Here is a 27,623-nt window from a genome sequence, read left to right on the forward strand (position 1 = left end):
CGAAAAAAATCATACAAGTATAAGTTCGTTGAAACAATATTTAAAAATTCTGCAAGCACTTTACACATTACTTACTTACAAACTAACATTTAAACTCTTAAAGGTTAATTCACGTGCCGAGTTTACGATGCGGAAAGTCAAATAGTTACCAAATTATTATCACGATCTGTTTACCGCACTGTGATCAATTTTTTATACATGCATATATATTCTACTCGATTCAGCGTAAAGGATATACAACGACTAGGAATAATGAAACGGTGATTTTGAACTAATCGCCAAAGGTTAAACTTATATATACAGAGTGTTCCAAGTGGGATTGTTAAGTTGACTTCAAAGGTATTCAATGGTACTTTACATGATACGCGGATGAGTGGCATCAGCATGCGTTGTGAACAAGACCGGCCCTGGGCTGTGTGTTTAATTTCTGCACGTATGAGTAGTTACGTTGGCAACGTTACACCCAGGGTTCATGGATAATTATTCTGAGAGTAAGCCCGGAATATCATACGAGATAATTAACACGTATAACACTCTGAACAAAGCATCCTTAAAGTTAGGATATTCCACATGTGCTGGAAACTGCGTTGAAGGTGGGGGAAAATTCACCGGCGAGGAACAGAGACAGATGGATTTGGGACCTGATGTGCTATCTGGAAGTGCTGCGTCATCGTTTCCTCCGGTTTCAGGATCCAGAAACAGGTGGTGCAGTAGGTGCCGCAATGGTACTTGACGTGGGTGGACAAAGACAGTCGCGTCGCCAATCGCTCCTGGCAGTAATTACATTGGAACCGCAGGATCTTGCGCTCCGGAATCTGCTGGACGGAAGGATAATCGTTAGCTGAAGGTTTCGATGATGGGATCCTAATCACCCGCAAACGAGATTTCAGGGATACCCAAGAACAAATGAAAATCACCTATTCGTTAATTTGAATTTAAGCTGGGGGTACAGCTTGGGCGGACTAAAATCATGCCTATTTTTAGAAGTTGTTTTTTTCAAGGAAAGGAACATACTTGGTGCTATTTGAGATCGGGGGTTTTATCATTTATAGTTTCAAGAATATTCTAGAATTTAATCATTGAAATTAATAACGAAATGGTGGCATGGTGCATCTTCTGACATCACTGTCCAACTTGTAACACATGGAGTTTTCTTTCAAGTCAGCAGCATTTTTTTGGATTCGAAATCGTAGACCAAATGTTAAAAAAAAAATTTTCCAAATACGTAAGGTTATGAACAAAATATTTAATTTTTCTATTACGTCCAGCGTTCCGCCACACGTCTTTCCCATCTTCTTCGACCACTTCTTGTCTCTACCTGCTAACTCTTCCACATTCCTCATGATAACGTTATAGTTTCCATCATGTCCTATTTCTATCCAGCCCCACGCCACTCGCTATCACCGTTACTCTGCTAATTATATTCTCCACTGTTCTGAATTCTCGCACTTTTGGTCGACTCGTACTCTTTGCCCCAAGACACTTGTATCCAATCGTCCATCAAAGACAATTCTATTCCATCCTCTATCAAGTCTACTTTATTTCCAACCTTCGTCAAATCAACTTCTATTCCTCCGTTCGTATAATCGACTTCAACTTCAACTTGCAAGTTCAACCTCAGTTCCAGTCTAAATAATCATTTCACGAATTCCTAATCGACTTCGCTCGGTTACGCAATTACACATTTCTCATTTATAGTAAAGCCTTTGTCAGACAAAAGGTATACCTTCTCCATCTCATTATCACTCCTTCCATCATTCCTGGATCGAGGACAACTACGAGACCGGACCTGAATTACCCAAATAACATCTTGGGTGGGTATAGAGGTGGTTCGATAACCGCTCGTCGAATCAACCCCCCTCTATCCCGTAACATTTTGACCAGAAAATCGTTATAAAAGTTTGTATAAAAAAATTTTGCGATTGAAATTCAAAAATCCAGCCACGAGCTCGAATCGATAAGCAAGTTTTAAAGATTGTGGCAAAGTTTCAAGTCGATCGGTTGAAATTTGCGCCACCGGATTGAAAACGTGGTCGTTCGCTACTTATATGCGCCATGCCACCATTTTGTTATTAATTTCAATCAAAAAGCTGCTCTAAGTGTTGTTATTTTCTTTAAAGTATGATTTTAGACCGTCCAGCCTCTACCCCCCCCCCCCCCCCCCCCCACTTATATCTCCACGACTTACCCCTCAATCGATGACTAAAATTGGTACTTGGTAAACTTTGTTAATTGAAAGTCACTGCTCACGTTAGTCAAAACCATTAATAATACGCTACTTCGGAGCGAATTTAAATTTTACTTTTTTTTTGTATTGTCAACTATTAGTCGTAATTCGCGTAATCCGTGGTCAAAAATTTCACCAGTGACGCATTTATTATTGAAATTATTTGAAGGGAGAAAAACACGCATGTTTTTGAGTGAATGAAAACAATCCGCTCAACTTTTCACCACAAACACGGGTTAAACGCGATAAATAAACGAACGTTGAAAGTTTGAAATCTACCGCGGCTTCGCGTGCGGGTAAATTTGCCGTAAATTTGTCCCGTAGATTTTACTGCTGTGGCTAAACTTCTGTTATACCTTATAGCTGTACAGCTTCTCGCAAGCGTGTTTAGACAAACACATCCTCATGCCTATACGTATACGCGTAAACTTTTTCGATAAAGTCTAAACGGGCACTACGTTCCACCTAGGCAGCTTGAAACGCTAGTAAGTTTTTCTAAATGCGATGAATTCGATCGAAATTCAGTTGAACGTGTCGCCAAATGTTCGAATCTAATAAGATAGTATTTATTTTATAACGAGCTCATTTCGAAAAAATCAAACCCAGTATTTGAGTGAAAAAATTGCTAACGCTTCTATATTATATACTCGTAAAAAAGCTAAAAAAAAAAGTATTTTGTAAAATGTTATGGGAAAGAGAAGATGCTTCACGGTTCTGCGGAGAGAACCCAAATTCGGATAATTCTGAATGAACGCGATGCTGAAATTTCGTAAATTCGAAGGGTTCGTTCATCAGAGTCCCCAATTCGAACCTGATCAGCGTGAGGCTCGGCGGATTCATTGATTAATTCGAGTCCCTCATTGGTCGGGATTACCGCGTAACGAGGTGGTTTTGAATCTGATCCAAGTTTCCTGCGAAGCTGAATTGGCAGGACGATCTGCCGGCGTATTTCGGTCTCTTCATCGGCCCCTGCAATTTCCTGTTTCTGAAGAATTCTTGCCAATCCGGATTGTTGGCCCGAACTTTTTCCACTTGTAATTTGTAAGTTCCGCGGCTGAATCAATCTCAAAAGTCCGACAGGATTCTTGTTTAACTTTGTCGCACTCTTTGCAGCACCTCTTACTTGATTTTCGGCAATCGCACTCGGCGTTATAAAACATCTGAAATTACTGCGCGGTTTTTTCAATCCTGGCAGTAAACATTTTTCCTGAAAAAAGTTAAAACGGGTGAAATAAATTACACTTCAATATTTGCAAAAATTCGATAAATTCACTGCTTGGTGAAAAATAGCAATTTTTCATCAAAGCAGGGTGCGGAATTTTATTTTATTCGTCCTTATCCGTAGACAATTATTTTTATCAGCGGTGAGGAAAGGGAATTGTGAAAGTGGTATAATATCGATTGGTTTTGCAACGGCATACTAAGTTGACTTCCCTGTTATCCCTAATTTATACCAGCACATATTTTTTCAGCAGACCCTCCGAGTCTCCGAACAATGTTCGGCTTTTAGACTGGCGCTCGTTTTACATGCCTGTACTTAAGAACATGTTTATGCATAAACATTTACCTCGAGTAACACGATATCACCCCTGCTATTTCGGTTTCGAGTTTTTGACACTTCAGCAGCGTTGTGTAATGATTTAGTGCGTTGATGTGTAAGCCGTTGAATTGACTGACGTTCTTAGTCAACTAATCGAATTTTCGATATTGATTTGGCTCTATCTCTCGTCATCAGAAATTTAACGTAAAGATGTACGGAATGAATTCCGATCGACTACATTATGGAGAGTAGAGGTAAGGATGACTATCTTCGTGTATAGAAAGTAGCAATTTAACGAATGTACATTTTTAAGTATTCGCGAATGCGAATGTGCATTTTTTAATTTGGCACCATTTCTCTATGGTTAAAAATTGACGATCGATCGACTGACAGGTGCATCATGCAAGTCGCAGGCACACATTAGCGCCGTTTGCATCTTATTCTGGAAATCGCGGAGCTGATCCGAACCAAGCCGATTGTTTGTTCGATTATTTATCGACAAATTGGTAACGGAAAAAAATAATTTGGAGGTTAGAGTGTGATTCAAACGTGAAGAAAAATTTTTATAATAAAAGTCCATTGTCAAACCAATGTTTTTTTTTTTTTGTCTTATTTAATATTATTTTCACAAATTTTATACGCAAAATATGAAGTATTTGTGACAATCATATTCGAAAAATATTCGCGCAATTTTTGCGAATGCAGATGCCCTGCGTATGTTAAAAAATAGGCGAATATATGTTACATCACTAATAGAAAGTGTCCATAAAACAGAGTACAATTAAGATGGCGTTGCTGTAGCAAAAGTTTCACATCTAAAAAAATGCGTCGATCAGATTGAACCGTGATTGTTTATTAGCGCCATTCCGGTGACTTGTTGAACTACTATTTACCGCTTTTTGACGGACATTTTTTCAGTTGAAAACCCATATGAGATACTTCTCCTCACCTCTACCCGCCATAGACTACATGGCCCGTCAACTGTTACAATTTAACGTGAACGTACTTTAATTTGAGAGCGACAGTTTTCCAGGGCAACCAACCGTTATAAATTTAGACGACCGTTCGCCGCGATGCATGCAACGCCGAAAGTATTGACAGTTGACGAAAAATTTATGAGGTTACATTTGTGACGGTTGGTCAACTTGGCAAACAGCCGCTCTCGGATTATTGCGCGTGCGCATTGCATCTTAGCAGACTACGAACCATGCAGTCGTTAGGAATTCACTCTATGTAATTATGGACCGGGAAAGTAAAGTTAGAGAGCAAGAAGCAGAAATACATCATGCGCAAGAAACAAAGAATTACTTGATCGAAGGAAATATTTTGCATCTACAAGAATAAGATTTTAAGCTGTTACAATAGGACTGAACTTTGATGATAATTGTACAAAAAACATCCCCCTTTCTTAACTGCTTATAAGTAGAGTGAAATTCGGAGAAATCATTTACCTTTCTCATGAGTTGAAACGGCGCCGGTATGTCGTAGACGAAATCTTTTTTGGTCATTTTTTCGCTGATGTTACGGTTACACCGTAAATTGTACTTGGACGTGTCGGTCGGTTTTAGATTTTGGAAATTCTCCATTTTCCTTTCTCAGGTAGGCCAAAGCTGTAGTCGCTTTTCAATATCGCGAAGGGAGACTCGCGTCGCGTTATTCCGACTTCAGTTGTTGTTGTTACGTGTTAATTTTGTTTCATTTACATTGCAGTCCGTCAACGCTCACCATCCGCTCGGTTTGTGCCAAATAATATGCGATGCTTTTTTATTGTTGCGAATCATAAATTAGCACGATATTAGTATGTTACGGTGAATAAATCCCCGAAGAATCAGTCAACGGAAAAAATTATCAGTGAAAAGATTCCAATGCCGTTCTTGGCTTCGTTGTCACCTAAAAAATGTCGAAAAAGGAATAAAAAATGCGAAAAAATATAATAGCTTTTGATAGCGTTTTTCGTATTACTTTCATTTTAAGGATCGAAGAAAAGCATAATGTGATGAAGATATAAAGCCGTATTATTACGAAACGTATTATTTATCTATACATAATATAATCTTATACAATATATGTGTACAACCCTTATTGCATTATTTTATCTACTTTACATACTACATCAGTTAAGTCGTTTTCAAAAAATCATTATACTATACGTATAGATATACAGAGAATTCGTTCGGTTAGAAAATAGCTTCGTATGTTTTTACCATGAAAGCGATATTCACTTTCACTTCGATTAATATACTGTAAACATCCCTACTATGATAATCGACGATAGAGTTACTGTTTCCGATAAACAGTTTTAATTTACATTGTACAATCACATTTCTTATCAAGTCGACAAGATAATAGCGTATTATTTTGACTAAAATAACGGAACAGTATTCATGCCGTCTTATAAATATTGAATTAGTGACAAGTAAGTTTCGCCGTCTTCAAGTCTCGTTGTAGCGGAAGCAAAGAAAAAAATACCAGTAGCATAATAAAATCGTCTGTACAAATTATTTGACGTTTTTTTCTTTTAATAAAACAAACAAGTTTTAAGTAGAGTATGTCGAACCTTAAAATATAAATAGAAGTATGGATAGTCTAGTATTTCCAGACCAGTGGATAAATCGAAGGTGTACATAAACCAACACACACGTGTTTCATGAATTCATTTACTTCTACTATCCGCATTCGCATCTATCCCAGATGGTAGAACTGTGAGAAATCGTACCGCTACTTACGAATTCCCGGGTCTAAAGTGACTCAAGTCAGAATTAAAAATTAAATAAACATCGGACGGGGTATATTTTTCTAGAAAGCAAGCGCTTCTGTGAAAATAGCTCAAAACGTACTTTTTTGTTGGCGTTTTATTTCAATAAAATATGACGATTCGTATTCACGTTGCCCCTCCAGTTTCCTGTCAAAAATTATCAATGCTGATTTTTACATGCATGCTGTACGCGGTATAAATTAGTATTTGAACAAGTTTTATATACATAGCATATATATAATAAGCCGCGATACCCTCCCGCTCGATTCCCTGTCTCTCGGCTCCTTTACCAGCGGGCCTGGATCGTATTTTTGTACCCTCATTCATGAAATCGCTCGGCATTTACATTACGTGACGTATAACGTTAACTATTATCATGACTAGAGAATCGTGGCATTGTAAAATTAAGAAAAATTAATATGTCATCTAACGTAGATAGGTGTTCTCTTTCAAAACGCATGTAGGAATATACGAAAGATTAGGTCTTAACAGCAATACGTTAATAGTAGTAATAGTAGTCGTAGCAGCAGCAGCAGTAGTAGTAGTAGTAGTAGTAGTAGCAGCAGTTGTAGTAGTAGTAGTAGTAGTAGTAGTAACAGTAAAGTAGTAGTAGTAATAGCAGTAGTAATATTACACATCGCAAAAACGTAGTTTGTAGATATAATTGTCGAAAAATGCTTGGAATCGGATCGTTATTATAAGTTTTACATAAATATCTTACAACCAGTCACAGCTGCGATTCGTAGGCATAATATTTGCAACCAACAATGATCGGATAAATCCTTTGTGCAAATAATATCAATATTGAGAATAATAAGCGCAATAATAAGCAAACGCGTGTATAAAAGAATGTAATTTTTTGTTTTTTTTTCTGTTCCTTCCTTGCTTTAAAATTCGACTGCCGATTTCTTCAAACGTTTCTAAAAAATAAAACAAAAGTGAACAATATGTATAGAAAATAATCTACGAGGTAATCTTAAGTCTGAAATTTTTGAAAATTGTTTTCACATACATACGCGGCGTTTGAGCCTGTAAAATTTTGTCATCGTTGTGTCCAAGTGATGTGGTGAAATCAATTTTACCAGCTCAATGCAAATATAACCTGCATACTGTATGCAGTATATCGTTAAGTGGGTAAAAACATTATCGTTTTGTTCGTTTAAAAATGATACTCAAGATTTTCTTTCACTTCTTTGTTTGTTTTTAATTACACAACGCGGCTCTATACGTTATATATAGTTATATATATATATATATATGTATATGTGGCCTACATATACACTAGACGTATCTGCATTGAGATGGTGGTAAATATTATACACACAGGCGTGCGCGCGTATTATAAGAGAAATTAAATATTGTGCTAAGAATCCTGGCCTGAATTTCTCACGGAAGAATCAACGTGACGTAGCAGAGGCGCTCTCTCCTGTCTCACTTCCGAAAGAGTGGCCAATTCTTGAACTGGGCTTCGTTGCCATATACTTCGGGTTGCCATTTCTTGATAGCCTCGTCTTTTAATCTGAATTGAGTGAAATGTTTATCATGTATTGTGTTTATAAAAAATAATTATTAAACACATTTTTGGGCACAAATAATCTTTGAACATCGTCTCGTATTTTTGCAAATCTAGCAGAAATTTGTCCAACCGTTGCATACAAATACTTTTCAAATTTTATTATTACTTTTGTTTTTGAACAGTTTTGAAAGAATACTTTGATAGTTAAAAAAAATATGTTCATCTCTCAATCAATGTTTCTCTATATTTTTTTTAGCAACTTCACAACCATGGAGATTAGAATACTGAGAATATTAGGCACTAAGTATTTTGATTCTTGGTAATATTAACTTTATTTGTCCCAGAATCAGTGGTAGAGAAGTCAAAAATCGCGCAACGAGCATAGCCGATTTTTAGACTCGTAACACTGTAAATAAAAGCCACATACTTGTCTATGATGAAGTTCGTGCAGGTACAGTGTAGATAGAGACATATCAGCAGCGGTTAGTTCCACTGGAACAGTAACTTCCGACGACAAATCGCGCCCGGAGCCAAATACCGAAGCCCCGAGCGACTGGTTGGACAGTCCTTGATGAAGACTGTGAAGGAGACCTCGGTCGTTGTGGAGGGGTCCCTCGGCTCTGTTCAGGCCGCCACAAACAGCAGGTGACGCTGCATCGGATCTAGGGTCGTGCAGCGAATCCTCGGCACCTCCGAAGGCACTTGACATTCCCGGCTGGGTCATGAAACTCGCGTTTACTCCAGACACGGTGTTTTGACACTGGTTCAATAACGTGCCGTGTATTATGCTGGATACTAAATTGTTGTACTGAAAATAGAAGACTTTCATGTATTTCGTTACCACGTCGAGGAATTCAAAAACATCCGTGTTTGGTTCATCCCAGGGGATACAAAGTTGGACAATATTTAATAACGTATTCTCTTTGGATCGTTTTCTAAGATGAAAACTTGGAAAATAGTAGCCAAGATCTGGCATACCAAATTGTTACGTCCTTTCAACTCACCCCAGCCCCCAAACTGGACAAGCTGTTCAAGCTGCTGTAGAGCGGATTGATGTCGTTTGGAATGTCGCTGGCATCTTTCTTGGCCCTTTCCCTAAGCCCAGTGACGAAAGTTTCTGCGTGACTAGGAGGTCTCCACTCCGGATTAGTAAGAGTGAAATGTATGAGAGAGAGTTCCGTCTTCCCGTCTTCAGCCTGAGTGTACTGATTGGACATGGGAACGTGAATCTTGTTGAGATGGTCTCCGTACTTGTTGTCAAATCCGATATTACGCTCCTCGATGCCAGGGGTCTGAGGAGCGGTCTGCCACATGGGATTACCGTGCTTCCTAACATCCATTTGAGCAAAGCTGCAGACGTCACCGACGCCGGTAACTTCGATGGTAAAGTTTCTGTAGAAGTCAACGATGTCCAGAGCTCGTGGTCTCATTTGAAAACAGAGAATAAACGGTGTGAACAGCGGCGACAACAGTTCTTCCAGCAAATGTACGGCTCTGTATTGGAAAAGCTGAGCTACTTGAGCTCTGGTTGACATAGTGTGAGCGTGTCCTCGCCAACTGTCAGGTCTGTAATGGGTGTGAGCCAAAACTGCGGTGAGGAGTTGCTCGGGACACCAGACGAGGTTTTCGTCAGGTATGAACGCCCTCGCGCCGGCAACAATTGCACCCAGCATAGTCATTGTCGTTAAAACGTGTTCGACGGTCAGTACGTCCTCGTCGTAGATCGTCAGTATCAATAACACGGCAAGTATGCTCCCGGCAACGAAGGCAACGTTCTTTGCGATCACTGTCATCACAGGCGACGTGAATATGCTCATATACCTCGACGCCGGACGATAGGCACGGTTCAATCGCGCGTTCAGCTCGTGGTCAAGTTCGTTGAAATGGCGAAGGTACAAGCGACCGTAAAGAGACCACGTTCGAGATCCGAGAGTGCCTGGTTCCCTCTTGATTATCTGTTGAAGAGAACGAGGTTGTTAGTAATTCATGAGTCTTTTTTGACTAGCGCCAGTGAAAAGTATCATTGATTACATGAGTCACTGTTGTTCATCTGGTGTCATTGTATCAAAATATGAAAGCATTTTATACTGAATCGAAAAGTTTTTACTAAAGAAACTTCTTACCTCTCCGTAGTTGAAGAAGGAATACAATATTTGCCAGAGAAAAACTAATGGACATAAGATGAAATTAACAACGCTGACCCAGAGTATGTGCTTGGATAATGTTCTTGCCAGTTCCTGTCTTTTGTTCAATTTTTTGTAGTCTTCTTTGAGGTGCCAATTGTTTTCAAAAGGCGACCACGGCCCCCCTGTAATCAAGGGAAATGGAACAAAATGATAAGCATTTTATCTATTTTTCTTCTTCTTTTCTGATAGGGAAATGTTGCAGGTGAGTTATTCGAATGCTTACAGAACAATAACAGCTCCATATTGTATTTTAGGCCCCGTGTCATAAATATGACTTCTCCAATTATTGGGAAATTGAGTCTGACGGGTAAGAGTGATTTGTTGATCATGGCTACCATGTAATTTTTGAATCTCAAAATTCTATGGTATATATCTAGCTCCGACAGCTCCCGTTTATGTATGCACATCTGTTGGTCGATTTGAACATCCCTAACACGCCTCTGGACTTCGTGCCACGTCAGATTGTCCAATTCGCGATCTTCGATCTTCAGTGCTGTGTTGAAAAACTGCTTTATGTCCCAGAATTGTGTCAGGTGGTATAATACTTTGACGGCACGCAACATCCAGAAGATTACTGCGACTAGAATGCAGAGCCACGTTATCAGTCCCATGGATGCTGCACATTCGCTTGGAGAGTGTATCGCATCGTTTATCGATGTTTTGTGCGATGTATTGTTCGTAATGTTGTCCCTGAAAATATATAATTGAATTGAGAAAATGGCCCGCTCAAGTTTTTGAAACTATGGACGCCCTAGCGTTTCTCGCAAGGAATACCAAATTTCCTGTGGTCCGCTGATGGAAACAATTGAGTATTTGTGATGAAGCACTGTGGTCAAACTTACTTAAAAAAAAAACAGAAAACTTTAAACATTATTTCATGTCGTTGAATCATACTTCTTACCTAAATAAAATTGAGTAGTCAACGCAGTGGAAAAGGAAAGTTGAAAACGTAACTACAAAGATGAATTGTCCAAGTTCTAAAGTCTCCTGAAGAATCATACAAGCGAATCCATGCTTTTGGTGGTAATGATACATTCTAGTGAAGAACGAGTCCAGATCTTCTATGTGATTCCATCTCGCCTTGCCGCCTTCGGGGACGACGTGTATCATGACCCCCGATTCTTGCGGCGTTTCTTCCCCGTTCCCATCCCGCGCTTCATCTTCACCTTCCGAATACGTCTCAAGCTGCTGATACCTACCATCCAGCACTGTTGTCATCTGAAATTTATTTTCAGCATTAAATTATTTTTCTAGAATGGATTTATTCCTCTTAAATTCAAAATAAGGAAAAAACTGAAAGATACATAAAATTACCAACGAGCACGAATACAAGTAGGCAGATATATGTAAATTAAAATTACACCACGAGACACCAGAATATTCACAGAAGATGATAGTTTTCGGTACACTGCTAAGATGCAAATGATACGGCGAATGAAGGAGGTAACGAGTAATTTGAAACGGCTATAATGATAGTGAATGAATATTGATTTATAATCAGAATGATTAGGTGAACTTTTTTCGATTACGTTCCTTGCAAAATGGGAATTCAATGCCATTGCCAATATCAGGAGGAAAGCGCATATGAATTGGATGATATAAATACATCTTTTCAAAGATCCGTAACATTCATACGTGATAAGTTAATAGTAAGGATGAACTCCCCGAAAGTCATGTGACGTGAAAAATGAGACCGAAACAAAGCTGTTATCAACAACTTTTACAGACACACAGGCTATTTCTAATCTCACGATTCTTTGCCTGCCTCGTGTTTAGAGCACAACTTTTGACAAATGGGGTCTTCTGTCATTTGTCAACTTATGGACGCCTCTCAAATGTAAAATTAATTCGTTTTCAAAGCTTTGTTCGTGGGAGGAGAGTGTAGCACTTTTAGATTACTACCAGTAGTAAATAAGATTGCAACAAATGCGAGGCAAAAAAATAGCTGTAAACCATTGTCAATATATTTGCTCAGAAGTTGAAACTGTGATTTTTTTTTTAATAACAAAGTAGGGTGAAATAATAACTTTGGTATACGATGATACTCGAGACTGAAGCTAACAGCCAGAATAAGCAGCTAAACGTTCTAATGTTCATTCGGATAAAACTGATCTACATTTTTTGATTTCCAAAAAGTTTAAAACATTTAGCTGCTAACTCTGCCAGCTAGCTCTAGCTTCAGCTTCATCGGTGATACTGGCTAATTTGCAGACATGTTTTTATTGAAGACGCTATCTGCTGGCTACACAGTGCCGAGAAAGTTACGCAGTATTTATCAGAAGATTGAAATTTATTCAATTAGTATTTCGAACATGTATTTTAATCCACTCTACTCAATCCTACTTGAAGGATCTACGTTAGTACAAAATAGGCGAGCTGTTCAGATGAAGAATCAGAGTCAGAGGTCAAAGAAAGTGAGACAACGAGGGGATCAGTTTTCAATATAGTGAATATGATCTATCGATTTTAAGTGTGCCGTTAAAATTCTCTGTCATGTAATATTTACTACCAATAGTGCTTTAGACTTGACACGGAAGACTTTGTATAAGATTTGCATATAAAACAACAATTATGGATTGCTTTGAAAAATGTAGAAAATTGACGATCGACTCGATTTATTCAGCATCTAGACAACGAGTGGTGCGCAGATTCTAGCACATGCATTAAAGCTACAAAAATAAATACATAATAATGTTATGCAGCGAGCGATGAATACTGGTAACGATTACCGTTTGGGCTCTGCGACTTGGCTCCAGGCAGGTAATAACGGTATCTCGTTTCATTCTTTCATGTTATTAAGCTCATTTAACTACTAGCCAACAGGTGCGCTCCAAGCATCTAGAATACATTTTGTTAAATGTATCGATCCCTCTTCTTTCATCCTTGTTTGTGCATCTCTTGCTCCTCTCAACATTCACATCGTAATCTTACGCTCTGCGCAACTCGCTTTATTTTCAAAAGAGCATATTCGTACGAGCTACATCGAGGAGTATGAAAGAAATGAAAACAAAGAGAAAACTGAACAAGACGAATCATCATCGCGAATGTTTTATATTGTTAAATATATTTTTAGGTATGTGTGTCACAACAAAGAGACCGATCGAGTAAGTGTTGCGGCAGGTGAGGAGGCCAAAGACCTTGGCAATACAAATGAGGATGAGGAATTCGGCGAGAATTTAGTTTAATATCTGCGTCAACGCGCATTTATTGGCGGCTGATAATTTGTGGCATGATTTATCGCATATTTTTTATTATTAGGTCGACTGATAACGCGTAATTTAGAAATGACCTTTGTACGACGAAAATAGAACGTGCGATAGATCTTAGATGGCGGGGAGGGAAGGGACGGAATCCGTAAATAACACACGAATGTACGCCAGGCTGTGACACAGCTGATCTTCATAAACAAAGCGAATCGTCTTACCTTTATCATCGAGTTTCGCTCGACCACCGATTCTGATTTAGGTTCTATCTCACGAAATCAATCACTTCGATGGTCAATCTCACATGTTGAACAACGATGTGGACGATCGTGCACTGCTAATTTAGACTTTTGACTGTTAAAATCGTCCGGACTTCGTCCGCCTCGCCATTTTCGCGTACTTTTTCATCACTGCTGTTCTCATTTTTCCATTTATTTCACCACTCTGCCGTTTTCTTCACTCTTTTGTCGCGACGATTGCCACTGGCTGCAGCGACACTGCCGGCCAATATCGAAACACTGTCGGTAACACAGCTGCGTTGACCTACCGACTGTGTTCTTTTCGGTCGATGGTAGACGGAGTCTTCACCTTTCGTTACCCACTTAGTCAAGAGCGGAAGCTTCGCCAGTCACGGATTGCAGACTTTGTAGACAAACGTCGCAAATGTTGGAGAGTCGGCGAAAGAAGAAGGGTCACGTTTTCAACTTTTCAAATTTCATTAGTGCTGGCATATTTGATCTCAACCACCGAGGGGAAAAGATTTGTCAAGTCTCGAGGGGTCTTTGGAATTCTTGACATCTGGCTAAACTAACAGCCCAGAGTAATTGGAGCGAGTTATTACTTGAAGTTAGCACAGGTTGCAAGTATTGAAGGTGAGTTAGATGTGCAACTTTTGCTTCAGAAAATTCATGCCTCTGCACGGGGGTGTTGATTTTTATTTTTTATTTATATCTTTATCTGATTGTGAGGATATTCAGTCACACTTCTGCCTGCTTCAAATGTTAACGTTCACAGGCCGCTTACGCACTAACATAGTCTGTAATTAAATATCAGTACACTTATGCGAAATAAACAAAACCGTACGCGAGACGGACGGAATCATGGTTTGAAAATTATTGCAACGCAGTTATATGTCACATGGTTTGATTTACCGTCATTTCTACGCATGAAAAGATCGGGGTATGAGTGGATGATAGGAGGAACGGTAATCATTCGAGCATCCAGAGATGTGTTTTGGATTATTTCTTGCTGTTCATTGCTCATATTACAGGTACTTGTAAAAACTTTCAGTATGCTTCAATTATTGAAATAATACTTAAGATTCAATTGCGTTTATTGATTTTGAAAATAAAATATTAACAAAATGTTGCCTATTACTTGATTGCAGGGGTAGACTTAGTTGCACCATTTTTGACCGTGGTTACTGATAATCTGATGTGAATTAACCTCATTAATTAATTAACTCAAACCTGCACTGCTTACTCTACTCAGGCAACACTCTACTTTCTCCCCTTAATTTACGAATATAGTTGTAATGAATAAAGTGAAAACACTGTGGTAACTAAATCAATCACACATCAGTGAGAAGAGTGACAAAAATGTCATTGAGATGATCATTATCTACCATCAAGCTTTTAAATTGTCAATATATTTCACTCTTACATTTTAAATGGCATTAATTTCTTTTCAGTTATTTTGTGTACTCATATTCAATAACCAAGCACTTATTTGTTCTCTCTGTTATCATTTATGTCTGTAATTCAATTATTCATGCACTACAAGCCTCTGTAATATTCTAATAAATTGTATCACTGAATGTTTTATTCCGTTTTTGTTTCAGTATTGAAAGTGTGACAGCAACGTTGAACCCGGATTGCTGGTACGAAAAACATGCCTAATCTGTGGAGCAACTTACCAAGAGAGTATCAGACCTTCGGATCATGGATTCTGCTTAAACTTCTAAGAGTTTTTCTTGGGTTCAAAATATGGTACTACTGATGCGTACTTATATCTACTGGACTTTTCTTCACACAGTTTACAATAAATCAGGTCGTCTAAAATTCGGAGTTTACACTTCATTATAGCTCTATAATAGTAATGCATTTGGAAACTTCAACGGAAAACAACAAAAATGGATGTTTAAGGTAAAACTATACAACAGATTTCATTTTCCATAGCATTTTACTTGCCAAATTACTGATATTATCAATTTTATCCAGAGTGAAGAGAAGCTTATAAGATGGAATTACAAATCACTGGTTTTATATTTTAGGCCAAAGAAATACGCCTAAGAGTTCGAGCAAAATCCATGCTCCAAAGGTCCGATACTGACCTTGTTGGAGGAGGTAAATATATTTCTTCAATAATTAAGACCCATTCATTTGTTTTCGAATATTTCCCTGTGCGAAACTTGGAGTAGATCAATATAAGAAAAAACAACAGTAATAATAAATTTCGAACCTGCAGATCTGTGGTAAATAATTTCCAATTTTTTTTTTTTCTTTTTATTTTTTCAGAGTTGAGCAGAGAGTAACATCCGAGTAACTTCTCTATGAAACGATGTTTTTGGTGAGTTGCATGTGTTTAGGTTACTGGTATTTTTATCCGGGATTCACGTGGCGGAACGGCAATAATTGTTACAAAAATCTTCGATTCATCAGCTGCGTGGAAAGGCTCTTTTGCGATCACAACCAAGCTAGACTTCCAATTAAATAATTTTTTTTTCGCCATCGATTTTGTTAACGCTTATATGTCCCTAGAAACTTTGCACGTTCCTGTAAGTGGAATGAGCATTGCGACCGGAAACCAGTACTTGTTGGGTATTTGGGAAACGGAATTAGGTCGCAGATAATTATATAACGTGAATTTGAAATTACTAATTTTGTTGTTTAAGTTGTGGATTCACCAGACATAATTACATTCACTCAATTGTTCAATGAAATTTTCCGGGTATGGCATAAAGTAACGTCACCTCAAATTGCATGCCAATTTCTGAAATGTTTTTGTATAACTGAGAAGGTATCAATGAACTTATACAGGTGTAGTTCGTTTAAAAAAATGTCGTTAAGCATACAAAATGTTTCTAACCTGTTATAGTAAATGTTCATGCACCAATAGTCCTTCTCTAGCAGTCTTTAAAATGATATGGTACACCCTAACAATAATGGTATAAACTTGGTTTCCATGTTATGACAGAATTTCATAGTTTACTGTTTTACGTATATTTTTTATCGAAATATTTACAGGATTTTGGGGGCATTACAATTAATAATAGTGTACAACGGTAAAACGTACGGTGTTCATGACAGCGTCGCGCGGTTTCTAAAAAGAAAGAATGCAACAAAAACATGAACTTTATGTGTAATTGAAACGCGTATGATTAAAAATTAGTTTAAGTACAGCAGTGCATATGCAATATAATAATTGTAAAAATTAATAATTAAATAGGAGTACACACACATTTCATGTCGAATTAAATATACACATTAGGTATTGTAATGATCACACTATTAAAAATTGGCCCAACTATTTTTCGTAGTAAAGATTTAGTATTTTCGTTTTTTTACTCTATGCATTTTACATGTAGTTTTTCAATCTGCGTATAAAATAAGGGCCAATGAAGTCGATACGTTTAGTTTATTACAAATATCGTGATTACACTCATATGTAACTAAAATTAGCATCGTTATTCATTCTTCTTCCTTTTTTTTTCTTTTGCTATTTTCATCATTTATGAATTTTGTATACACCAGTAAAAACAGTTTGGCATGATGTATAGCATTATAAAAAAAAATAAAAGATGAAATCACTCATCGATGGCGATATACAGACGGAAAAATTTTTACTTTACTAAAACGTAATCGGTGATATAAGTATAAATACTGGTGGACGGAAAGAAGAAAGAAAAAGAAAAAAGATGATTAACATTAAAATCCATTTCATGAGTATTTCAATGGTACCTACCACCCTCATTAAAATTTGATAAATTCGGAGAGCATACACTGCAAACAACTACAGCTACAGACGAATCGGACCTCTAAGTATACTATAGATGAAAAGTAATTAGAAAAACTCCGTAGTAAAAAACTAAAAATATTCGACAGATTTAGCTATCTACTTCGAGATACCGATCAGGCATGGGTAGATGCGCATTTGATATCGTAAGCTCTCTGGTTCCGGTACCATACTAAAACGGATTCACGCCACAAGGGGTCATAAATTAGGAAATGGTACTTCGCGGTGCGTTGAAGTACCTCCTTCTTTCGCTTATTCTCTAGCGATGAGCTGTCCAGGGCGTCGAGGTGCTATCCTACGCCTCGGAGCCAGGAGCCCACTGAGACCCCTGACTTCCTCTTGTTTTTGGCTCGCGGCTGTGCTGGATTCAGTTTCCGCTTCTTCGGTTACCAGAGACTCTGCATCTTCGGACTCCTCTGCAGAGGCTTGCTCGCTGGCGGCTTCCGTTGTCGGTGCCTCCGTTGTTCTTCTTCGGGGCAAAAGAGGCGACCGCCTTGGCGTAGCTTGCGTGACCACTCGGGGAGCCTTCGGTTGAACCTGTATTCTGTTTCCCTTTCTCAGCCTCGTTAGCGGGCTTTCGGGTGTCGTAGGCTGCGGCGGACTCGTTTCCGCGGGGGCCTTAGGGTCAGAAAATTTTACCGGGTGTTCAATTGAGTAGGGTTTTAAGTCATAACGAGACAAGATTATGAGACACAAAGACGCAACAAATTTATCATCATTTTGAAATCGAACTTGAGTACTTATCTATTCATCTTGAATCATGGTTTATTTCGATTATCCAATGAAGTAAGTATAAGTTCTGACTATCTAGATCTTCAGCTCTGATTGCGTTTAAAAGGACGTATTTCATTAGTGAGACACTATACTTCGAAAGTGACCTGCTTTCATAAGAAGTTCGAACAAAAATGGCAAGAGCCAAGTAACGGGAACTTCTTTAAAAAGTCGTGATCAAAGTGAACCTTGCAAGTGACTAATTTATTTGAAATCTTGATATTACGCATCGGAAAGTAGGTATGCGATATGCCCGTACAGTATATATAAAAGTTCATGCACAGCTGGCGAGGTAGAATGACATTTGAAAAGGTCAATTAGTGAAAGTAACTGCGCGATTATCGTCTTCGGTTGATGCCAGATTGCGTGATTCGAAATGCGAATTATCGGTACCTGCTTTGCTTTTCGTAATGACAAGAGTACCCATCGAGAGATGGTATCTCGTTCGAATTATAGTTAATTTTGGGCAAACAATTTCATGGAAAAACTCGTCAAACGGCTGCACTGCTGGCATAAAAGTGAAACCGTTCGAAGTGGATTCCCGTACAAAACGCGATGAAAAGGTTGATTTGCGAATAGAAGCTGAGAGCAGCTCACCTCGTGAGATTCTTCTTCGGTGCCAGCGCCATCGGGTTCTTCAGCAGAGACTTCTGCCGTGCTGGGTGCCGCCGTGGTGGTTGTCTGCAGCCCGGGTCTTACTCGAGGGTTGATTCTTGGTCCCGGTCTGAGGGGTCTTGGTCCAGTACCAGGGAGTCTCGGTCTGACGATGGACCGCGCAGTGGTGCTGGTAGCTTCCAGGCTGCTGGTTTGTGCAGTTTCCCCTGACTCTTGGGCCTCCTCGCTGGTTGCGGGTGCCGCTGTCGTTGGTCTTCCGCGTCTGCGGTTCAGGTTCAGTCTGTTCAAGGATGGACGAACCACTCCGCGAGTCACTTCCGCGGCCGGAGTCGACGATTCTTGTGAACTAGAAACGGCTGGGGTGGCCGTCGTCGTCGAAGACCTAAGCCCAGGTCCGCGGAATCTATTGCGACTTGGAAGGCTGGGTCTCTCGGCGTTCACCGAGCCACTGCTTTGCTTCTGAACTTCTTCCTCCTCAGCTGATTGCCGTTGTCCAGGTCGTGGTCTCTTGAAACCTCCGCTCGTGGATCCGAAGCGGCCGCGAGTACGTGCTGGTGATTGCTCAGCCGAAGATGATGACTCCGTTGTCGTCGACGTAGACCCAATGGTCTTGAATCTGATACGTTTTCAAATGAAGGATTGAGGGTGAGTTGGGTCTCAGGTAAACTTTAATTTTTTTCAAATTCAAGGCGAACCGTGAAGTTCATTTCACGCCTGAATCAGGACCTACCTGTTCCTAGATCCAATGCCTCCAGGTACTCCTGGTCTTCTGAATTTCCCTTTTCCAATCGTCTGTTGAGTTGTGGTGGTCGGTGGTTCGGTTGTGGTTGTTGTTGTTGTTGTTGTTGTTGTTGTTGTTGTTGTTGTTGTTGGTTCTGTCGTGGTTGTGGTAGTTGTGGGCTCGGCGGTGGTTGTGATGACCTCCATTGTCGTCGGGACGTCAGTGGTACTGTCGTCTTCCGACAAGGTGGTCGCATCCTCGACGTTATTTTCGGCGGTGGCGGCATCGACTACATTGTTCTGACCCTGAAGAAGGAAGGCGTAAAGGTCCAGGGCGACTTTGTCCATTGCTGAGGGGTTTTCTGTGGTCGGAACTTCGGTTGTCGTCGCATCCGGGTGATCCTGATCCTTTGAGGCGCTTTCCATGCTGACAGAGTCCTCGTAAACTTCTTCCTCCACTGGTGCGGGAGCCGAGTTGCTAGCTGGAACGATCAGTTCGGCTCCTCCTTCTTTGTTTTCCTCAACTGCAGTCGTTTGTTCATCTTTATTCAGTTCAACTTCGACCTGAAAAAGTAGATGCATGTTGCACCGATTTCTCCTCCAAGTTCTGTGGCTTTCGATTATCTTACCTCGGGATTGGCGGCTGCAACAGGTCGCCGTCTTTGCGGCACAACGGCTTCTTCAGAGGTTTCCTCAACGGGTGCTGCTTCTGGGACCTTGGAGGCTTTTTGGCGGGTACGGAGGGCAGGCTTTTCTTCTGGTTCCTCATTTGGGGTGACTCCCAGGAACCTTAGAGGCCCCTTGGGGAGGTTTTGCGGGAACTCCGGTCCTTCCTGATGGGTTCGAAAACTGCTGGAATCAACGAGGTCCAGACTAGGTCGTGGGCGATTACCTCGCGCTCGGCTAGGCTCCGTTGTTCCTGTGTTGTGATTCGACCTTGACCTAGGAATAATTGCTTTCGACAGTGACCTCAGAATCACAATAATTCAGCATTCCTAAAATGCTAAATGTGTTGATTGTTTCTTCGTCAATTTACCTGGGTGGGAATCTTGTGTTTGCGGGCAGTCTTTCTTCCGGTACAGGTTCTTCGGGCTCAGCGATCTGTCTGTTTCGCGCGTTGGCGCGGCTTGGGATCACCTCATTGCTGGCCGGTTCGACGGTTGTCGAACGTTCAATAGACGAGTACTTGTTTTTGCCGGTCGACGCACCGCGTCTTGAGACTGGCGATGCCGTCGTCTTGGCCGGACCTTCTTGAGTGTTTGTCTGGGAACCTGCTTTACCTTCGTCCTCTTCGTCGTAATAATAGTACACGTATTCGTACTCGTAGTCCTTGCCATTAGGTCCTTTTTTCACCTGATTTTAGGGGTTGGAAAGAGGTTAGCGTTAAGGAGTCGAGAAAACTAATGGGCTTCGAATTTTTTTCGTTGTTTACATTTTGCTCTCAAATGGCTTACCTGGATGCGGGAATTTGATCCGGCGGGTACAAGGCTGACGTCACTGAGGTCGCCGAAGTGCCGGTCGGCGAAGGGTGTGTAAGCGTCTTTGCTGTCCTCGCGGATGATGTTGACAGGCACGAAGTCAAAAGCACGAACCTCGCGTGGGGTGGTTAGAACCGGCATCATGGTGGTCGGGTTCTCCGGGCTGATAAGTACAGAAGATTAATAGAATTATGGTTGATTTCACCGCCATGCAACTTCCGGGATTCTTACCTTACTTCAACTCCAGGGATTATAGAGTCGCGTTGAGCCCCGAAATTTGCTTTCACGATTTCAACCTTCTTGACTCCATCCTCTGGCAGGACGCCAGAGTCACTGAAATTCTCGATTTGTATGCGAGCTTGCCTTTTAGGGTCGTTCTTTTTGGACTTCACCTCGTCTTCGTAAGGCTCCGACGTTTGTTGAGTTACCTTCTTCTTATCCGTTCGCTTGTCGCGGCTCTGAACCGCTCGCTGAATCACTTCCTTAGCGAGTTCTACCTCCATTGCCAGCTCCGCATCTTCTTCATCGTCCTCATCTGAGGGCTGCTCTATTTCTGCGGGGATCTTGTGCGCGGTTACGAAGTCTGGAAGAAAATCAATTTGTACCACAGGTCAAGGGTTTTGGGGCTGTCAGGTTTACAGGCCAGGGCTCCTGGACTTACCTTCTATGGGAGTCACTCGAGCCTTCAGCGGCGCCGAATGACCGAGGATGGAGTCGTAATGTACAACTTGCTGACCGGGTCGCGCTCGAGTCACGATATCACCGTCGCCCAGAACTACAGCTATCACGCTATACACCCTGGAAAATAAAATCGAGTATTTGAAGAGCGTTAAGATGTTCTCTGGAATCGCCTATTTTTAATGGTGAATTGATAATTTGCAGAATCAGTTTTTCTGTAAGAAGATATCCTAAAAAACACGAATGAAGTGGTGATTGAAAGTCCGACGATTCACTGGCGTTTCTCTAAATACTCATTGTGAAAATTCCTGCAAATATTTACCTAGTGAATAAAAAGAGTACAGCTTCAGGTGAATTTTGTTCCAATGAATACTATCCAATGAGCAAGGAGTAGATATGTTAATAATTGTTGTAATGTAACTCGATACTAAACGCCAAGAAAATTGAATATTTTTGTATCGGCTCATGATAAACCGTTGTGAATTTATTATAGACGTTACTTTCACCGTCAAAATCAGTTAAAAAAAAGAGAACTAGATTAAAACCGTAGAAAGTTAAGCCTTCGTTGTAATTAAGAGCGAGATGCGTCGTGATAAATCACGATGATTTTTCTTCTTTTCTGATCCGCGATGCCGGTAGTGCCAATTATCCCAGACCCACCTTGTGTGCCGAGCAAAAATAAATTATTCAAAAAGCTGGAGTATAAGCGCGTTAACGTAGGCGATAATTCAAGAACAATTACGGTTTATTATATATAGGAATGAAGTCGGGAGATGTGAAAATTAATTCGAGCGTAGACCCTGCGGGCTTCTTCGACCTTGATCCGTCCTCCTGAAATGGGTGTATTCGATTGGGATCAAGGTGGAAAAGGCGGGGATCGACGTTACCGAAGGCTCCTGCTTCTCGCCAAGGGAAGTGACGTTCTTGTGACGTGACAGCGTGGCGGACTGGCTTCTTCGAAATATTCATTCCGTGAACGAGTCGAGTCCTTGCTATAAAACCGCACTGAATGCGGATAACGAACAATCCGCCGGTAGCCGACCTTACTCTCGTTTCACCGGCAGTCTACTACAGAACAATCCATTGTCGCCAAGTCGATCGTAATTCAAATGTGTATCCGCCTTGACACGAGACAATTATACGTATTACACAATGACACCAGAATAAAAGAACTTCCTCCAATCAGCTACGCGACACGATATGGCGTTCGCTGTGCAGCTCAAGTACGAAGAATACGACAATAAATTATGCTGTGAATAACTGATTCCATTCTTGCACTGAAAACCTTCTTTAACCATTTTGTTGCAAATTGAAGTTCGGAATCTACCCTAATTGCCCAACTTGAAGATAGAGGCGCGCTTTCTATACATGGAATGGCTGATTCTGAAGATAATCAACTCACTACGTCAGTTAACAGCATCAGTTTGCTCGACAGAAATAGAGGGAATCTGGAACTTGAGAGCGTTTAAGACGATGCGTTGGGGATGATCTCGAATACATTCGAACCAAGTTGAGGTGGCTCGAACGAGTGGATGCGCAAATCCTTGATTTCCCCGATAACCAAAGAGCGAAATTCTCTCTTGTGTGCGCGTAAAATATCCACAGGTGGTGTCGGATCGTTCGTATATTAATATACACGCGTGGAATTCATCGAGAAGAAATCATACGGAGAAAGTAGTTTTCTACACTACAGAGGCTTGGTTGGTGCAGCCAGCAGCCGCGGCCCGGGCATACAGCAGACGTCTATCGGCGGACCGGGTTACGCAAGTCGCACAGCGCAGCGTCACCGCAGAAACCGCCTCTAACCAGCCCACAGATGTTTTAACGGCTATCTCAAAGGCAAACACACGTACGTATGCCTACAAATGTGATTTTTCATCAGCTTTTACCGCTTCGCTAGTTTTGTATCCACCTTCCTAGTGGTGAGCTGATGGCGACCGGCTGCCGGTCCTCATCGGGACGCTGGCTGGCCTCGGAGGGATGGCCAAGCCCCCGGGCCATACTTTCAACCGTTCGGCAGTCGAATGTCAAATCGGCGCACGTTACTATTGCGAAAGCTGTGGCCACGGAATGTCGAAGTGCCTTGTTACCGTAGCTCATTTCTCCGGCTACCGAGCCAGCCACCCCTGGCGCAATTTGCCCCAGGGGAACCCCATGTACGATGGTCGCGTAGCGAACAAGTAGAAGTAAAGTAGCAGCAGTAGCAGTATTAGTAGTAGTGACGGGCTGAAGTACCGAGAAACTGAGAATTGGAAATAAGTTTTGCGAGTACGGAGAGAAAGAGAATAGGTAGGCACCATGGGGTGGTCAACAGTGACGTGACAGGAAAGTTTGAGGTACCGTTATTCGATTCGCAGATATGATCGATCATTTAGCTTCTATATCCTTGGGCTAAGCTGATCTGAAGTCTTCTCCGGGAAGAAACAGGATAGTCTGCATAAAAGATAGTAGAAAACTCCATTTGTGATTGAATAAAATCCAGTGAAATCGGAATGCAAATTTGCAGCTTGTGGAAGTGGTATTGAAAGTTCAAACGACGAGTACATCAGTCGTGGTCCTTGAAGAAAACTTGAAACCAACATTCTGTGCATAAATTTCCTAATGACTGAATGCAGACATAACGGTTTATTTTACGCGATTGGTCTTTTTTCAACTGCCTACACGCGTTTCAACGTTACGTGGGTGAAGGGTGGAGAAGAAAATGTCTCTGACAATATTACGGTGTGGCTGTGAGGAGGAGGAGGATAAGAATAAGTGGACCTCGAGACGCGTGACTCACACGAAGACAAGCAAGCCTAACGCAACATGCCAACGAGGACTGCAGGAATCGAGTCATACACATATGTTTAGATCCTCTATTTTCTCTAAAGCTATGAAAGTGGTCAGGCTCGTCTTCCAGCGAGAGGCTGCAACTGATCTGCAGCACGCTGCTGGTTTTAGAAATCATTACTCCGCCCCATCATATTAAGCAACTCCACAATCAACCGCGATTGGTTAAGTGGACTGTTCAAACATTAATTAAATTTTAAAAGGAGTTCAACCGAAATATGATGATCGTTGAAAATATATGATGTAGACATGCTGAGAAAGAGTCGCGAAATATGCCGTATAAAATGGTGTTTTGGGGTAAAATTTCTTGGTAATTTGGAGGTAGTGATATATTGATATTAAATTGTCTTTCATGTCGCGTACAAGTTTCGGTCGAGCTCACGGGGCTACATAATCTCTACGTTTGTAAATTTATGTAAATTGTTTTGAAACATGATCGTCCGCTCTGTTGCAACATTCCATATATATATAATATTTATACATATTTATATATATTTTCTAGAAAGTAAAATTTGACAAGCATATAAACACGCACAGTTTAACGACTTCAAGTTATGCAGGTATATATGTAATGGCTAGCTTGTGTACATAATTAGTTATAACAGTCGGTATGTGCAAACATTCACAAATCCCAGGTAGTCTTGTGTGTTTACGATTATGTATATTAGAAGCGCCTAGTGCATTAACGAAACTGCGGAATGCCGATGGGCCAATGAGTCTATAATAGGGAGGGAATTGCTGAAAGAGAAATAAAACAAAAGCCGAAATGAAACGAAACACCGCGGCATCTCGGGTTATTTGCACGACAACGAACGTACCTACAACGCGGTAAAAGTTACAGCTTCGCTGGAACTGTAGGCACGATAACTGATTTAGGACAAGCCGAGAGTGAAAGATTTCTATGCACATACGTAGGCTGTCGATCAGCAATCGCGTGGCTGTTTGTCGGTTGCATCATTCACGAGGGGTTTGTGTATGCGAATAAAAACAATCAGGGTCTCTCTACAAGCCAGAGGCGCTTTCCCGTCTCGCAGTCGGACGTGGAAGAACTGAACGCTCGCGTAGGACATGAAATTCCGCCATTTTTTCAGTACTCTTGCAGAAGAAAACAGAATCACGACGATCAGTGAAACGAGGCTTGTACGCTCGGCTTTGTTTTATGTCCTATTTTATTCTCAGATTTCTTTTTCTTTTTTTTTTTTCGTTGAGTTTGTTGCATCAATACCGCGAGTATATACCAGTTAAAAATGTTGCGTAACGAGGTCGGAGATGACAGCCGTAAACTTTAAACTTAGGATTAGACAGTCCTGGCATATGGCATAATGTGAAGAGTAAAAACGAGTTTGGAGTTGCGAGAGTTGACCCGACTTAAAAAATTATTCCGATGGTACTTACAGGACGGCACTCTTCAGCCACATGATATTTCCGGGCCTCATTCTGCCCCGATTCTTCGTCAGTGAACTTTGAGCGAAGTTTAACGTTTAAATGATCGGTGGCACCGAGAAAATCACTTCAATCAATCTAACGTCACTGGTCACTGGCCCGCATTGCTGTTTCGAAAGCACTCGCCGAATCCGGGCGGCCCCTCTCGCACTCGGTGTTACTTCGGTAAATTCGGCTTGTCTCGGTGATCGGCGACCCCCGAGATTTAGGAGGCGGAGAAGGAGGTCGTGAACACAAAGTGGCCAAGTTTATCGCGACAGCCGGACGCAGAAGGACACGGTGAGGGTATGAGGACGGCCGCGAAGCCAGACCCCTACTTATACGCCACCCACCACGTCGACCACCAACACCCCACCAGCCTCGAAGAACGGAGTACCGAGTGTCGGACACCTCTGGAGACCGTTTGCAGCAACTTCGATGCCGCCTTACCTCTGGCCCCAGTCGGGCTGCACGCTGTCTTATGAGGAATCTGTCTACTCGACTGGATGCAGCCCGGCATTCTCGGCACTCGATCCAATTCCAGAGAATTCAAATTACACGAAGATTTACGCAAGTTACCAGCAAGTACAGTGGAATGGTCGAGATTCCCGAGAGATTTACTACAGACGAACGACATAAAAATCGTTTTAGGTATAAGTGGTATCGACAAACTTACCGCAGTAGACGTCTCATGTGTTGCTTCTCTGTGAATTTAGAAGAACCGAAATTAGGCCTCATATAAAGATGTTCACAGAAACTAGTTCTGTAATTTCCTCATATGATGTTTATTTTTGTACGCTTCTTTTGAAAATGATAAATCTTTGTCCGCATACATTACACTGGCTTGAAAAAACCTCGGTCCTTGACCCCTGGGCGGTATGCTTACTCAGGAGTTCGTTGAGAGTTCATTTGGGATTCGGGTTACAGTTTCCATAGATTCCAGTCATTCGAAAGAATTTTAAAAAGTTACTCTTCAGGAGTCGATGATTTTCATCTATCGTACAACGCACATCGCGGTGGAAATAATGAGAGGCGGCGTTTATCCAAGAATTTTAGAAAGGCCTTTTGGAGTTTATCGTGAAGCAGAGAACCAGAGCAGAAAGGCGTTTTGAGGAAGTACGTTGCCGCGAGGTTTCATACGAGTTGTATTTGCTGAAATTGACTAGATGTGAGTCAGACATAGGTTATTTGGCCTGTGGTAGACCCTCGTGGTGTCAAGGTCTGTGAGAGTTAATGCGGTAAGAGTTCGATCGGGGTAACCAGAACGCCGTTAGACTGGCTTGCAAGATTCGCTGTGACGTGACTAATTTACGTAATACCGAGGCTGCTCCTGGAATCAGAGATTCTCAGTATGAGTCTGAACGTCTTAGCGAAATGGGGCTAGAAAAACAGAGACACGTTGTGAGATCGAGTGGAACTAACGACTGAAACATCTTATAATGCAGTGGCAACATCCAACAGAGCTTGTTACTTGTAAGAACTATGTAACTTTCAGTTTTGCATCATCTTGGTAATACTGTTTTTGCATTTTCCATTGCTCGTAGTATTCTATCTTACTTCAACTGTTGTTTCGTTATCACGAATCTTCGAACCTTTCGATCTTAATCCTTTTAACTGCTTTTTATCGATACGTTTTAGTGACGTCGTCAGCCATGAAAATGCGACTGCG

At 41.1% G+C, this 27,623-nt stretch overlaps 3 protein-coding genes and 1 long non-coding RNA gene across 5 annotated transcripts; 1 reads left to right on the forward strand and 3 right to left on the reverse strand.

The window, feature by feature from the left end:
• Positions 1-29: 29 nt before the first annotated feature.
• On the reverse strand, positions 30-5,414 carry LOC124302100 (uncharacterized). Its single transcript, XM_046757891.1, has 3 exons — positions 5,219-5,414; positions 3,039-3,182; positions 30-815 (listed from the first exon to the last, which is right to left on the reverse strand). The coding sequence occupies exons 1-3, from the start codon at positions 5,351-5,353 to the stop codon at positions 606-608; spliced, it is 489 nt and encodes a 162-aa protein (XP_046613847.1). The 5' UTR covers positions 5,354-5,414; the 3' UTR covers positions 30-605.
• A 368-nt stretch (positions 5,415-5,782) lies between these two features.
• Positions 5,783-13,883, reverse strand: LOC124302098 (autophagy-related protein 9A). 2 transcript variants are annotated; one of them, XM_046757888.1, is made up of 8 exons: positions 13,649-13,883; positions 12,954-13,062; positions 11,126-11,442; positions 10,448-10,914; positions 10,162-10,346; positions 9,043-9,993; positions 8,466-8,846; positions 5,783-8,041 (listed from the first exon to the last, which is right to left on the reverse strand). In XM_046757888.1, exons 2-8 carry the CDS (start codon positions 13,005-13,007, stop codon positions 7,886-7,888), a joined length of 2,511 nt encoding a protein of 836 aa, XP_046613844.1. In that variant the 5' UTR covers positions 13,008-13,062; positions 13,649-13,883; the 3' UTR covers positions 5,783-7,885. The 2 variants fall into 2 exon arrangements, with proteins under 2 accessions (XP_046613844.1, XP_046613845.1); XM_046757889.1 differs by lacking the exon at positions 12,954-13,062 and having other exon boundaries at positions 13,649-13,882.
• Positions 13,884-15,705: 1,822 nt separating this feature from the next.
• Positions 15,706-16,060, forward strand: LOC124302406 (uncharacterized). Its single transcript, XR_006907702.1, has 2 exons — positions 15,706-15,772; positions 15,944-16,060. It is a non-coding gene; the product is annotated as an uncharacterized LOC124302406 (long non-coding RNA).
• A 564-nt stretch (positions 16,061-16,624) lies between these two features.
• On the reverse strand, positions 16,625-26,267 carry LOC124302405 (mucin-5AC-like). Its single transcript, XM_046758565.1, has 9 exons — positions 25,928-26,267; positions 21,687-21,823; positions 21,257-21,608; positions 21,002-21,188; positions 20,584-20,900; positions 20,177-20,489; positions 19,558-20,111; positions 18,810-19,443; positions 16,625-18,059 (listed from the first exon to the last, which is right to left on the reverse strand). The coding sequence occupies exons 1-9, from the start codon at positions 25,966-25,968 to the stop codon at positions 17,694-17,696; spliced, it is 2,901 nt and encodes a 966-aa protein (XP_046614521.1). The 5' UTR covers positions 25,969-26,267; the 3' UTR covers positions 16,625-17,693.
• Between the last annotated feature and the right edge of the window lie 1,356 nt (positions 26,268-27,623).

Source organism: Neodiprion virginianus, chromosome 4, assembly GCF_021901495.1.
Source record: "Neodiprion virginianus isolate iyNeoVirg1 chromosome 4, iyNeoVirg1.1, whole genome shotgun sequence".
In the NCBI taxonomy this organism is placed as follows: Eukaryota; Metazoa; Arthropoda; class Insecta; order Hymenoptera; family Diprionidae; genus Neodiprion; species Neodiprion virginianus.